Source organism: Salmo trutta, chromosome 1, assembly GCF_901001165.1.
Source record: "Salmo trutta chromosome 1, fSalTru1.1, whole genome shotgun sequence".
Classification (NCBI taxonomy): domain Eukaryota; kingdom Metazoa; phylum Chordata; class Actinopteri; order Salmoniformes; family Salmonidae; genus Salmo; species Salmo trutta.
Genome location: NC_042957.1, coordinates 56,191,393 through 56,207,035, shown reverse-complemented (window position 1 = coordinate 56,207,035; position 15,643 = coordinate 56,191,393). Strand labels below are relative to the sequence as shown.

General features: G+C 45.5%; 1 protein-coding gene across 1 annotated transcript in view; it reads right to left on the bottom strand.

Moving 5' to 3' along the window:
* Positions 1–1,334: 1,334 nt before the first annotated feature.
* Positions 1,335–15,643, bottom strand: part of LOC115201771 (netrin-1) — a 43,145-nt gene continuing 28,836 nt past the window's right edge. The window contains exons 4-7 of the mRNA XM_029765665.1: positions 12,247–12,396; positions 11,028–11,081; positions 7,612–7,686; positions 1,335–1,722 (exon numbers count right to left, since the gene is read on the bottom strand). Of these exons, the coding sequence (XP_029621525.1) occupies positions 1,403–1,722; positions 7,612–7,686; positions 11,028–11,081; positions 12,247–12,396 (599 nt within the window). The 3' untranslated portion in view covers positions 1,335–1,402. The remainder of the gene's footprint in view (positions 1,723–7,611; positions 7,687–11,027; positions 11,082–12,246; positions 12,397–15,643) is intronic.

Genomic DNA, 15,643 nt, shown 5'->3' with positions numbered 1-15,643 from the left:
ATATGGTCTCACAAGGGGTCTGAGGATCTCATCTCGGTACCTAATGGCAGTCAGGCTACCTCTGGCGAGCACATGGAGGGCTGTGCGGCCCCCCAAAGAAATGCCACCCCACACCATGACTGACCCACCGCCAAACCGGTCATGCTGGAGGATGTTGCAGGCAGCAGAACGTTCTCCACGGCGTCTCCAGACTCTGTTACGTCTGTCACGTGCTCAGTGTGAACCTGCTTTCATCTGTGAAGAGCACAGGGCGCCAGTGGTGAATTTGCCAATCTTGGTGTTCTCTGGCAAATGCCAAACGTCCTGCACGGTGTTGGGCTGTAAGCACAACCCCCACCTGTGGACGTCGGGCCCTCATACCACCCTCATGGAGTCTGTTTCTGACCGTTTGAGCAGACACATGCACATTTGTGGCCTGCTGGAGGTCATTTTGCAGGACTCTGGCAGTGCTTCTCCTGCTCCTCCTTGCACAAAGGCGGAGGTAGCGGTCCTGCTGCTGGGTTGTTGCCCTCCTACGGCCTCCTCCACGACTACTGATGTACTGGCCTGTCTCCTGGTAGCGCCTCCATGCCCTGGACACTACGCTGACAGACACAGCAAACCTTCTTGCCACAGCTCGCATTGATGTGCCATCCTGGATGAGCTGCACTACCTGAGCCACTTGTGTGGGTTGTAGACTCCGTCTCATGCTACCACTAGAGTGAAAGCACTGCCAGCATTCAAAAGTGACCAAAACATCAGCCAGGAAGCATAGGAACTGAGAAGTGGTCTGTGGTCCCCACCTGCACAACCACTCCTTTATTGGGGGTGTCTTGCTAATTGCCTATAATTTCCACCTGTTGTCTATTCCATTTGCACAACAGCATGTGAAATTTATTGTCAATCAGTGTTGCTTCCTAAGTGGACAGTTTGATTTCACAGAAGTGTGATTGACTTGGAGTTACATTGTGTTGTTTAAGTGTTCCCTTTATTTTTTTGAGCAGTGTATATATATATATTAAACACAGAAATGTGATACAGTAGATTTTTTCTGATGTTCTGTAAAAATGAACTGGAAATATAAAAATAACGGTATCATGAATAAAACAAAAAATAAGTAACTTATCTGAAATATTAGGTGCAAACTCTGCAATTCCACAACGAAACAAACCTTGAAGGACAAACAGAACAGCAACTGTAAAAAGAGCTCCTTCACACGAATGTTTCTAAAACTAATATTCTCTTTTTTCTTCCACTCAAAGTAGCAGCAGTCACTTTCTCTCTCTCTCTCTCTCTCTCTCTCTGTTCACTTCACCTCTCCCTCTTTCCTCTCTCCCTCTGGTATTTCCTCTTTCTTTCTCCTCCTCCTGTGTTCCTCAGACTCGAGGTGAGCCCCCTCTCTTTCTCTCCTTTCTGGCTCCTCTTAACACTTGCCCCTCTTGTCGCGCTGTTGGAACTTCCTCAGTCTCCGGCCCCACAGGTCCTTCCAGGGGATGAGCAGGCTACCCTTGTCCGCCACCACGCCACTCTGCCCTGGGGAGTCGTCATCCGTGCCCAGCAGCAGGTATTTCCTGCCAAGCTTGATCTTGGGGCACTTGCAGGCCACGTCCTTGGCACGCACCCACAGGAGCTGGTCGCCGCGCCGGATGCGTTGTTCACCTTGCTTGTAGACGGAGATGATGTTCACGGTAAACTTCCACCACTCCCCTGCCTTGTCTCCTTTGAGGACGTGCACTTGGACAGCTGGATGACCAATGAGAAGAAGGAGTGAAGGGGGAATAAGAAAATGTCACAATAAAGCAAGCAACTCTTCACTATAAGAGATCCAGTTAAAAGTTAATGTACAGTAAAACATAGATCCTTTTAATAAAACACAGGGTAACTAAGCAGGGAATCCTTAGCAGCCTGTGGGTTTCTGTTCCTGGGGTCCAGACTGGTCTGGGGGGGATCCCTCAGCTGTAAATGTCCTGTTTTACTGTAGCTCCAATAACTGCTCCAATGTTTGAGTATGATTCAGGAATTGCTGACCCAGTGGGTGTGAATTGTTCCCCTGGTCGCTCCCCTCCCCTCAGCCATGACCCCTGACCTCTCCTTGTTGTGTTGGCTAGCATGCTCCGTATTACAGCAACAGTTGCCATAGTGCTCCACAGAGTAAAGACAATGGGTGCCCGCTGAGTACATTTGAATGAGCACCTCCCTGAGACTGGCTGTAATGTTTTACTGCTGTGGATGTATCCTTAGAAACGCTTTCCTTTCCTCAACTGACAAGCCTGGAGAAAAATAAGTGGCGGGTATACTGGTTTAAACTCAGAAAGTCCAACAGTGAAAGTGCAGCATTCAACCTTCACTAAGAAAATACCACATCTGTTTGAGGTAAAAGCTCTGAAGCAAAGCCATTCCTGTGCTTTTGATAGAATGGTCTTTCAGCTGTTAAGCAGGACGCTGCACATCTTAAGAACCCTGGGCTAGAGAAACCTGGACCTGGTAGCCATTGAACCTTTCTCCCAAGAATTTGGCCCCTTAGAGCAGACAGAAATACAGACCCCCCCCCCTTACAGCAGCTCCCCTGCATGGATTTCTCTGTCACATAAATCTACCATTACTCCATCACTCTGATTGCAAAAACGCCTCAGTCATCGCAACAAGGGGGAAACAACTGAACTCACTGGGGTAGGAGCTAATCTGTGCTTGAGGTGAAGTGGTTTAGCTGGGAATGTGCTGTTAACCATTGGACTAAAGGAGGGGATGAACCAACCTGAATAGTTTCCACTCACAATTGTTTGAATTGTTTGAATTGTTTGAATTGACCCAATTTGGAAAACAATGTGTGGATGGTGTGAAATGTTTCAAACACACTAATAAATACACACACACACACACACACACACACACACACACACACACACACACACACACACACACACACACACACACACACACACACACACACACACACAAATGCATACATGCACAAGCAGACACATGAGTGCACACATACACACATAGACACACACACACACTTGTGTGTGGACTAATGTTAGAAAAACATAGGTGGCTGAAAATAGCACAGGAAGTATTTTTTTCTCCTTGTCTCTCTCTCTGAATGCCAACGCTCTCTATTGCGAGCTGCATCGATTGTCCCCCATAACAGTCTGGAACGTTCTAAGAGAACAGGAAGGGGGGCCCTGCTAGTGTGAGCAAATTGTACACAATTTCAGAAGAAAGGAGGCCTGTTGGGCTGAGTAGAGCACGCTCTCACAGTCCTGCCATTCATTAACAATGTGTCTCTGGGCTGTAGCCTACTCCTTCACCCAAACACATAAAGGGTGTGTGGGGGGGGGTGGAGTGGGCCACTATTTATCTTCCCAGCCACAGAGAGGCTTCCAGAAGAATCGGGATGTGTTCCGACCTCATGAGCTATCCGGGTTCTGCTCCCAGAGCCCCATCCAAGAGCAGCGTGAGAATCCAGCAGAGATAGCCCTCTTCTCTCTGGGTCGCTCTTACTGACCGACTGGCTAACGAGCTCCCCGGGTGAATGGACCAGACTCAGCTCTCTGCTGTCTGACACCAACGCAGAACCCTCTGTCACTCTATGGGCTGCTCAGGAAATTGGTAGTTCTCTAAGCAGATAGTAAAATACTGTTATACTGCACTGAGATTCCAGCCCATGAGGGGAGCAAAGTATGTAGTACTAATCATGGATGTTAGCTGGAAAGACCAAGCAGCTCAGTCCTCAAACCTCTGCACATTGCTTCAGTCCTGCTCCTCATCCAATGAAGTCCAAAGCGCACATGGGGCTGGTGTTGAATTGAGCTCATGAATGGAGATCTAGGAAACGAAACTTCTGTTTTTCTGTTAGCAGACAATATGGTACATCAGTACTACTTGGACCATCTTAGCAGGGTAGCACAGAGGGAGGGAGTGAGAGGAAGAGGGAGAGAGAGGAAGAGGGAGAAAGAGAGGGGTTTAATAACACAATGGCAGCCAAGCCTCCCGCTGGGTCCCCTCTCTGAGCAGTGTGCTGGGTCTTGACCCACACACCGCCAACAAGGGGGCTCTAATCAAATTAGAGCGTGTTTAATTTCAATACTGAGGCCCCTGTCCCATCTGGTTATCAGCTGAGTGACTGATCTGGGCCCTGCTGCCCCCAGGGTGAGCTCACAGGGACCGCTGGGTGATGGGGCTGTGTGACCCTTCCTTTCACCGCTGGCCCTGAACGTCTGCAAAAGCTCTTTGATTCATTGTCCTCCCCGCTGGAAAGGTGTCAGCCTAGAATATAACCCTTTGTGGCTGCCGTCGCCGTAGCTACGGCCGTGATGGAAAACAAAAATGAATAAACACAACATATTTCTTTCTCTCCGGGGTGGCAATCTGTCAGCGTCGGCCTAATTTACCACCTGTTTGCGCCCTGTGGAATGCTCCGAGCCGGCAGAGTGCACCACTGTGTTTAAACAGGGGGCCTCTTCCCGCGACCCCGGGAGGCCCGCAGCGCCACTCACACAGGGGGGTCGTGACCCCAAAGAACAGAGACACTGTGAACCCCACAAAGGCCCAGGGACAGCCCTGAGAAATGAATTAGATTGAGGCAGAGGAAAATCCCCCTGAGGAATGGTCTCTCCATACAGCCCCAGCTCAGCCACAGGAGAATCATCTGCACTCAGCTGTTTTGATGAACTCTTGAAAAACCAACCTTCTGCTTTTCATGAATCAGTCTTGTGATTTATAGATTTGTCCGTTCTTTTCATGGATGACTAGCAAGATTAAATGAATGAAAATATGGATTCTGATGGCTGTTCAGTTTTCTGGTGAACTGAAACAAGGCGCTCACATTGTTGTCTCTCTGTGTTGCACAAATTTGATTGAGAAAAGAAGAACATTTGGCCATTTATGCATTGAAACTTTGTTAGTCTCTGATGTATCGCTCTGTTTGATTGAGGAACTATGATTGATGATCTGGCTTTTGAACATGTGACAGCTATGAAGGGGAACAGTGTGGCCAATGTGTTTCATTAGAGAACACTGAACTAAGTATTAAAGGGATAGTTCACCCAAATAAAAATATGACACAGTGGTTTCCTTACCCTGTAAGCAGTCTATGGACAAGGTATCACAGCAATCCATGCTTTGGTTTAGTTGACTTGACTTGAATGGGATTTGTGCCACAAATGCTAAAACATTATCATGTGAACAGTGAAAGTAAAAAAGAGTGCCAGGGAAACTACATCAAAGCATGGATTAGAGTCATTCCTTGTCAATAGACTGCTTACAGGGTAAGGAAACCAATATGTAATTTTGTAATATGGGTGAACTATCCCCAAACCCTGATTATAGCAGATACGGTCTTGTATGAACAAATCTATTCTATCAATCAAAGGCTTAACAATTTCAACACCAATTTAATGGGTATAACTACAGAGGAATTGGTGACCAAAATATTCAATATGATATAGGCCTACTGTACAGTTAGGTCTCATGCCAGGAGTCTAAGAGATCTTGCATTGTATTTTATAAAGGAAACTTATGTGGGTATTTGGCTATAGGGAGTACGATCTGTTCTCAAATGCTGGCAGAGTGCTGGATGTGCCTCAGGGTTTGTGCTGCTGCTGCGGTTGGGGAGATTTGTACGGTGGTTAGCAGACATGAATCTGCTGATAGGAGATCTGCACCATAATACTACTGTGATTAATGGAATGGAAAACCCTCAGAGGCGAGGGAATCACTCTCCATATGGAGATATGGAGGCTACACAGTGGGACAGCACAATGAAACACTATATAGGAGGCCTATGATATGATCCATGGACTGTCCCTACTGCTACTACTGTCTCTCTTATATTACCCCCCACCCTTCTCATTCTTTTGGTCTGTTTTTAGATCTAGTGGTGCTGTTTTTTGGTGCTGATTCAGAATATAATGATACAAGTCCAGCATCGTCAATCATCAAACTCAAATGTCCTTTTAGCTTCAAGTTACAGAAGTTATTTCATTTGTGAAACCGTTCTAAAAAAGCAAGCTATGTAATACTTGTATTTGGCTTGAACGTGAATGTTTTCATATTATTCACTTACTGTAATGCTGTGATATCTACAGTGCATGTAATGGCACATTTGATCAGAATTATTTCAGATGCAGATTAACTCCTGTGGAGTCATTGATGACAGAGTATATTTGTTGTGTGATTTGGCAAATTTTATTAATATGGGGCTTGCTGAAAATTCCTAAGGGCCAGCTCCGAGCCAGAGCCTCATGCTCCCAGGGTGCACCAGCCTTTCACCATGGAACAATAAAACTGGACCCCACTGAGGCTGGCGGGCTGAGAGCAGGGATTGCCCTAGACCATGGACAGGGGCCAGAGGGAGATGGACAGGGCTTAGAGGGAGGTGGAAGGGGAGAGGAAATTGTCCGTTAGCTGTAATTGAGAGGGACTGTGAGAGGACGCAGTGGGAGCTTGTTCTGCGGCCCTCTGAAGCTCAGAGCCCTCTCTTTATGAGGTACAACTCCCCTAAGACACACACACACACACACACACTCACACACACACATCCTTCAAGGTGGGACAACAAATCCGAATAGTTCCAGCTAAAGCCTGGCAGAGCGGAGCTTTGCAGCTCTCCAAACCAACAGGGGGGCTGGCTCGTCCCACAACCTATCTCTGAGGACAGTTTCAGCTGGAGTGGAGGAACTGATATGAGCTCAAGATGTAGAGGTAAGAGTTGAATAATCCCTTTGTTTCTCTGCCCAGACACTGATGCCACTGATCTCTATCTTTGGTGATAAAAGAAGAGGCCCTGCGGTGACGATGCCCCCAGCAAACACTCTTCTCTCTGTCCAGCTCCCCCCACCTCCAGTGAATCTCACATAGTAATGAGTGTATGTCAGTGCAGGGATGTTAGGATATGTTAGACAGGTTTTGTGTGGCTAGCTTACAGATGATAGATAATAATATGTATATGTTTTCCATGCTAACTAATCAAGTGTAAGTAGACTGGATTTATTTATTTTATTTTTATTTCACCTTAATTTAACCAGGTAGGCTAGTTGAGAACAAGTTCTCATTTGCAACTGCGACCTGGCCAAGATAAAGCAAAGCAGTGTGACACATACAACAACACAGAGTTACACATGGAATAAACAAACATACAGTCAAAAAACAAAAACAAAAAGTCTATATACAGTGAGTGCAAATGAGGTAAGATAAGGGAGTTAAAGCAATAAATAGGCCATGGTGGCGAAGTAATTACAATATAGCAATTAAACACTGGAATGGTAGATGAAGACACATCTGGATACATCTGTTAATGTGCTTTACACCATCATTGCCCAAACACAGTCGAAAGCTGTCTGGTTTTGTAACACAACCTTCAAGAAATATACATCTTTTTTTAATTCCATCATGTCTTATTTCCCAGAAAGCAGCACTCCTCAGTCTAATACTGGCTGGCCTATCCATCAGCAGGGTCCCCTGGGCTCAGTTCCGAGACCATTTCCCTTTGATGCAATGACTGTAATCCTGGGAGCATGAATAAGCCACAGAGAGGGGCTTGGAAGTGGGCATGCCTGTGATTAATAAATACATCTGACCCTCGACCTCTGGCCGACGCCTGGGCATATAATTCCTGCACAGTGGACTCACCATAGTCTTTCTTGCAGTACTTCTTCATGTTGATCTTCAGCTTGCCCTTGGATGCCTTGCAGTGAGAATCACAGTCTGTGGAAGCGAGTGAAATAATGGGTGGATTAGGTTACAGCACAGCCAACATATCACAAACATCTAGATTTAAATTATTCTCTCCCATGGTTTATGGACTGACCTCAATTATGTTATCTAATAAATGCCTTTTAGGTACATCCAAAGGTCTATACTCTACCCCCACTGTAAGGGATTTAAAGCTTACATCTATTGCCAGGCCATTTTAGTGTATTTATGGTACACTGTCTCATGTTATGCTGTTATGGTGTCCCTGAGGAGCTGGTGGAGGCTTAAGGCTTCCACCAGCAAGGCATGCTTCGGTTCGGCTGGCGCCTAGTAGGCGAACCGAATGAGTGTGCTCACATACTCCCTTATAAGACCTTTGCTTGAAAAATGAGAAAAAGCGGCAATAGTACTGTTTGTCCATCTTGATGCGCCGTAGCCAGTATACACTTCCTCAAAATAGTTTGAATAAATCTAAGAAAACTCAAGAAATCTGTCATTCATTTGACGTTTTTGCCGAGAAGATCTTAGTCACACAATTTTACATCTAACTAAGATGTTTGGTTTAGTATTTCTCAAGTGAACAAAATGTGCATGAAAATGAGTCATCTATCGTTGAATGTCGACAAACACTTCATTGAAGAATCCCTATTGTTGACCAATGACCGACGAAGGGGCGTAGACTTCGGCTACCGAACTTGCAATAGTCTCAAGAAAAAATGTGGTGTGCACGAACAGCCGGAATAAAAACCTTGCCAAAGACAAAAACAAACAAAAACATCACAAAATGTGCACAAAAACTGGTTGAAGTGGATTTAACAGGTGCCATCAATTAAGGATCATGGCTTTCACCTGGATTCACCTGGTCAGCCTATGGTTTTGTACACTCAGTATATATGCACAAACTGTTCGGAACAGTTTAGGATGGGAAGCATGCGGACGCCTTTACACAGATCTTATTGTCAGCTCACTCCCACTCTCTTCCTCCAACCTCTCCACACAGAATCTCTAGGCTGTCAGAGTCCTGGCATCCATTGTGTCAGCACTCAGGGTTGGGAAGGTCACTCACAAAAGGAGGTCACTGAGGGAAATTAGCTAGTAGCCTAACAAAAATTAGCAGGGGCCTAAACAGTATTGAACCCACTTGAGGCAAGAAAGAGAATACTCTCACGTTGGCCGGGGCCAATCTCTCTGTGGCCGATCTCTCTGTGGCCGATCTCTCTGTGGCCGATCTCTCTGTGGCCGATCTCTCTGTGGCCTCTGAGAGGAGCCTGTTACAAACCAGTGGCCAGAAAGAGCTCATAGTTATGATTAATTGCTTTCGGGTCTGGTGCTATCCCTTTGACACCAGGCTGTGTTGACCTGGGCTCGCAGGCGTGCCAAGAGGCTTTATCGATGTCCGCCGACCGTCGTGTTGTCAAGGTGCCAGGCATTTTTATAATGGGGGAGATGGGGCTGGGACGAGAGGCCAAACTGAAAATGGAAATCGTTTGTTCCCACTTTTCCACTGACTGACACAAATTGGAACCAGAACATCTCCTGGTTTTGCTCCCCCTCCCAGTGTAATAAGCCCCATGCTCTTTTATGGGGGGGGGGGGGCTGGTCGGCCAGGGGGAAAGGGGGAGCAGTTGGGAGAGAGGGGACCTTTCAGTTTGCCTGAATATGGACAAACTTCATTATTTCTTCCAGCCCTCTGTCCAGTCCTCCCCTTTCTTTCCCTTTATACTCTGTGTGAATGAGGTTGCCCGGGTAACAGCGGAGCGAGAAAAAAACGCACTCCCCCCAAAAAGGCAGATTGGGGCGGAGGCAGGGGGATGGGGAGAAAGTGCATGTATGTGGAGAAAACATTTCTAGTGAAACGCCTGGCAGCTTTCGGGGTGGTGTAGAAATGAAAAAGGGAAGGGAAATCCCAAAGTAAAATAATTTGACGAGTCTATATCGACCACGCCTGATTTCCATTTAAATGTGGCTAGGGCGGGGGCCCATTTGTCTCCCCCTGGCCCCTGGAGGCCTTCATCGTACCTCCCTTTGATAGCTGGCATTGCCCATTAGCCCAGCAGCACAATCCTAGGACTGGCCATCACACCCACAGCTCTCATTAAGGCCCCGGCCCCCGCTGGGAGGACAAATGTCCCCTTTGTGTGGCCTCTCTAGCGGGGCCACCGCCATTCTCCGGGGTCCCTGGGGACCACACCACTCTTAATTTGGAGGGTGGTGTCTGTGTGGGGTTCCTGACAAGACTCCAAACTCCATTGCAGCTGGTCGCCAACGTATGTAGCAGGTTGACCATTCAGCTCAGTGAAATATGTGGAGCCACACTGTTAGTCCCATGTTAATGATCAAAGTGACAGAACCTATATGTTTTACATGCATGGCAATTTCCAATTTGTAAGTTGCTCTGGATAAGAGTGTCTGCTAAATGACGAAAATGTAAATGTAAATGTAAATGTAAAGGAATACTTCGGGATTTGGGCAATGAGGCCCTTTTTCTACTTCCCCAGAGTCAAATGATGTCTCTGTGTCCAGCAAGAAGGAAGTTAGAGGCAGTTTCGCGAGCCAATGCTAACTAGCATTAGAGCAATGACTGTAAATCTATGTGAATCCGCTGGCATACTAGTATCCATTTAAGTAGAAGTTGGACCAAAAACAAGTTGGCTTAGGCAACAGGTTTTAGAGACCAATACTTTGCTCCAGGTCTCTCTTTTTCTCCTCATACGCGTGCCAGGGGATCTACCTCACAAGCTTGGACTGAGTAGTGACTGAAAATATGAGCTAAATGTTACAGTGTTATGTCATTTCAAATCAGTGTTGCACTATAGCATGCAGACTCAGAGCTGTGCATTTCAACAATAGGGCTGTAAATAAGTGAGCAAGGGAAGGGTTCTCTTCCCTCTCAGCGCAGCGAGAGATGATTGGAAAACAACTGGTGCAAATGAAGCATACAACCAAGATTATGGGCTGGAGGCTGAGTGGGAATACAGAATGGGAGGCCGGGGAGAGAGAGCTGACCAAAAACCTGGATTTAACATCTCCTGACACATAGACATCCACTTAAATACTGCAATTATGAAGGTGACCCTGAAAATACTACAATTATGAAGGTGACCCTGAAAATACTACAATTATGAAGGTGACCCTGAAAATACTACAATTATGAAGGTGACCCTGAAAATACTACAATTATGAAGGTGGCCCTGAACCCAAATAATATGTAGAAATAGAAAAACATAAAAAATAGAAACTGTGGAATGATATGAATTGTGCTCGTACTAAAATACAATACATTTGTTATTTTATGCTTTAGTAATTGCCATACCCTGTGGATACCACATGGCTCAACAGTGTCACAAACTCACCTAAGGGCTCTTCAGAGCTGGTATAGGTGGCGGTGGGCGATGCAACTGGAATCTCTGTAACAGAGAAACCAGTGTACAAACATAATGATATTTCACATCACTACTCAGTTGGACAGCTTCATATGTGGAAAAAAATAGCAAAGTTGTTAGAGCGTCTTAGTTCAATTTCCTGCTCGCCTTCCTTGGGGCTTAAATGAACCTCAGAGCATTGGTGATATACTCTCAGGTATGCCTTAATAGGTTGTCATGTTATTGATTGCTGATTAGGACACAGAGATTGTGCTCGGGATACACATTAATAGCCAGTTTCCCATTTGAGTTTCACTCTCTTGTATTCGTGGCCTGCTGTATTGTAAGGTACAGAGAGCCAGGGCCCCTGGCCTTGTTAAAATTGAAGTTGTCAGGAAGTTTGATATTACAAAAATGTAATATTAAGCTATTAAACCTAAAACATATTAGCTCGAAAATATACGAGAAACCAAATATTTTCAGCTCAATTTTCAAGACCCCCATTTCCTCCATCTTTTTTACACTACATTTGTTACTTTCCCAACGAAATGAAGGAAATCCTATTCCAGTGGATTGATTTTATCGCTGTGGATCCTGGCCAAGCACACTGATTCCTTTTCCACAATGGCTTTGTTGAATTTCCAAATACAACTTTATCGGAAATGTCACCAATTGAAACGGCTGTATAAATGGTGGCCAATTGTAAATGTCTATGTGTCCCAGCCATCCGAGTTATCTTATCTGGTCATGCCAGCTGTGTTGGCGGTGCTAGCCACCCATTAGCCCATCTTGTGTATGAGGTGTCGTTTATTGCCGAGAGGCTGGAATCTGTGGATTGCTGATACTGCCAATAAACATATCAGTCATCATTACCCTGGACTGGCTGGGTGGATTTATAGGGAGATGGGCTGTTAACGGTGCTGCGACTCACAAGGCCATGTTAACCTAGACATTATGCCCTGTTTACTTAAGCTCTGGTCTAACTGTAAAATATCCATCCAAAGTAATAAAGGAACAGGGGGAAATAACAAAATGAAATGAACTCAGGCCATGAATTCCTGCATAACAAGCATGGGTTTTGGTGCGATAGAGTACTTGTCAGCGACTACTCCTATTGATGGGGCCAGTGTTGTTACTAGCTGGGCTATGGTTGGGCTGACTTGTGTGGTCTGTCTGAGGACATTTCTCTTAGTACTGAGGCAAGTCATACTTATGCAGGGGGCGATAGGAGAGCGGCTCTGCTGGTAGCCCTTGGCACAGCGGTTGCAGGTGATGCCGGTCACGCCGTCCTTGCAGGGACACTGGCCGGTGGTTTGGTTGCAGGTCTTGCCGGCTGCGCCAACTGGATGACAATCGCACGCTGTCAGGAGGAAAGAGCAGGAGAAAACACAGATGAGATGACATCAACAAAATGTAGATGAAATCTGTTAGGTCTTCACTAGTATTGGTTTAAAACCAATTAGGCATAAGGCATCCTTTTCAATTCACTCTGCCTCTCGTTCCTCCAATGTTGACTCTCTGAACTTCAAAGTAAGCTTTGAACAAGCTTAAAGTGACTCACAGGCCACCACAGACCACAGATGGGGACTGGGACCTCAAACAAGTTACAATTACTCCCTTTTTACTTAATGATTGTAGGCCTTGCCATCAGGCATGAGTATTGAGGAACAGTACATTACATTATCAAATAATATCATATTTAGAATTCACTGCACAGTTCCTCTGCCTGGTCTGTTAGCACTTTGAGACTGTGTGTGTGTGTGTGTGTGTGTGCGTGTGCGTGTGTGTGTGTGTCTGTGTCTGTGTCTGCGTGCGTGCGTGTGCTTGTGAGACGTGTGTGTGCTTGTGAGCCGTGTGTGTGTGTGACCTGTCTTTGTGTTCTCTCTGTGGAGCGTTGTGATCCACGGAGGGCAGAGCAGAGCCTGTGCGCCTCTCAGATTGAGTTTACAATCTAAAGCTTTTTGGCAAAGAGCTCCTCGCAAATATATCCTGAATAATGTTCCCCATTAATGGGAGAGTGGAACACACTTCAAAGCCGTCTGTTTAAGTTGTTAGTCGGGAGGATCGCACATTAAATGTGAGAATTTAGTTTTGTGCATGTGCTCTGCCAAACGTTTACCATAAAGCCTGTGTTTGAAGTTGAAGCCCAGCTCTCTCCATTAGAGTTGTATGTGTTTTATGTAGCTGAAGAGTCATTTGAAAATAGCTTCAAGTGGTCCGACAGAGGCTGGAGTTGGGTGTTATTAGCTGGGATTCAATGGGTTTCATGAATATTAGAAGTCACTTGTTAAATAAAAAAAACTAAAACTTTTCTGTCCTCTTTCTACTCAATTTGCAGTATAAGTACATTTTGTCAAGTTTGTTTGACACATTTTATTGAGGTATAATAAAATCAGCATACAATAATCCTGCCAAAAAAAACTAAAAAATGAATGAAAAGTCATGTTTCTAATCAAGTCCTCCATCTTTCCCAGACAGAATGTTATTGTGGTTCTTACGTCAGGAATAAAATAAATATGCCCATTAATTTAGAAACAGGATTTTAAACTGTACAGTACATGGACTGAAACTGTAGGCTTGCTCTTGCTTTCTGTTGATTTCATGGGCATTATCTTCTAAAGCATTTCCAAATTACTTTTTAATGCAGGGTGGGGCCCAAGAAAATAATACATGAGGTCACTATTGTCCCTCCCGATGGCATGTGGGTAACATTCATGTGTATTCTAAAGATTTGTGTCTATTTCTTAAGGGGTTAAGGGATTGTATTTGAAAGCCACATTAAAATAACTCTTGTTTTTGTATTTCTTTATATTACTTCTAGAGATGCCACTAACCACACATCACAATAGAGATGCACCACTGTGTCTCCACTCAATCCATCCGCCACCATCTAGTCCTTTTCCTCTGAGCTCAAACCACTGCATCATGCTCTTAATGTTCTGAGAGCTACACTGGGAACCAACTGGAAACATTCATTCATTTCCCTGTGCGTGTGTAGCTGCCTGCGGTGTGTAGCTGCCTGCAGTGTGTAGCTGCCTGCGGTGTGGAGGTAAAGAGTTGCTGAGAGGTTGAGGGGGAGTGTAATTCAGTGGACCGTGTGGCTGCTCCACTGCTGTGGGCTCTCTGGGCCTGGTGAAAGGCTTATACGGCGGAGCAGACGAGAGGACTGGGAATAAAACAAACCGTTAGAGCTGGGGGCCGCCGGGGGTCGCGCTGTGCTCCGAGAGCCATGTTTACACTGCGCTTGATGAGGGATGAAGTCGTTAATCTAGGAAATAAAACATGAGGCATTCCACAACGCTGGTGTTTCGGCCTTTATGGCGGAGGGGTCTATTTTGTAATCTCCACCTTTCAGAGAGTGGTGATCCTCCATTTTGGGGGTTCAGGTTGGAGAATGAAAGCAGACTTCCTCCTGGCTATGTTGGCACAGCATTGTGTTTCCTGTCCAAAAACAACAGAGTGAGATGGTTGGCTGAGTTGAACAATAAATACCATGGGCCCTAACTGATGTCACAAAGCGCTGAGTTTGTCACCTGAGGAGAGCGCAGCAATCAGGCTGTTTGGGTTTGATCCCAGAGTATGGAACAGAGTAAATGTTGGGGCAGAGCTGGAAGCCTTCAGGTTACTGATACAGCCCTCTAGAAAGCCTAAGACAGGTTACTGTATGTGGTTAGCTCATTAGGGAAGGAGAGAACCTCTGTAACACTAACCTGCCCATAGCTTCATCCTCTGCCCTCCCATGACTGAATCCCAAATATAGACTGTAAAAATGTTTGGCCTGGCAGCGTGCAGTGAAACAATGATGCTCCCAACCATTAGTCACTTTCGAGAAGTGCAAAAGATCCATCAAATGTGTTAAGAACAACAGCACAACATGAACTACATTTGCCCTGAACTCCAATTAGGCGTGAACTCTGACAGCCACCACTGTGAAACGACCCCAAAACAGTCTGGGTAAGTGGCTGACTTTTATATATGATGGTGGACTGTGTTGATACATTCACTCTGTGAGACTTGGAATAGTCAGTATAAGTTAAGAGTGAAGGTCCCTTGTGGTCTGCAGTAGGAAATGTAATATGTTGCAGTTCCTGTGACTAATTGGTGGTGTACCAGGCTGAAGGGCACTGGAGAATAGGTACTCCGAGAACCCACTCTGAGCCAATAGGAATCCAGCCACGGCTGTGGTTGGAGACCACAATATGCGGGTCTGCACAGAGTCACTCACTTGTCACTGAAGCGCAAGCTGGGTCCCAGTGTAATACAGCACATTGAGATGTTGTAATCGGACCGGAAAACAAACGACTTGAAACAATATTCTGTCTTTCATACAAGGAGGATATTACACTCTTAGAAAAAAAGGTGCTACTGTATCTAGAACATGAAACGATTTTTCGGCTGTCCCCATAGGAGAACCCTTTTTGGTTCCAAGTAGAACCCTTTCGGTTCCAGGTCAAATCAAATCAAATGTTATTTGTCACATACACATGGTTAGCAGATGTTAATGCGAGTGTAGCGAAATGCTTGTGCTTCTAGTTCCGACCATGCAGTAATATCTAACAAGCAATCTAACAATTTCACAACAACTACCTTATACACACAAGTGTAAA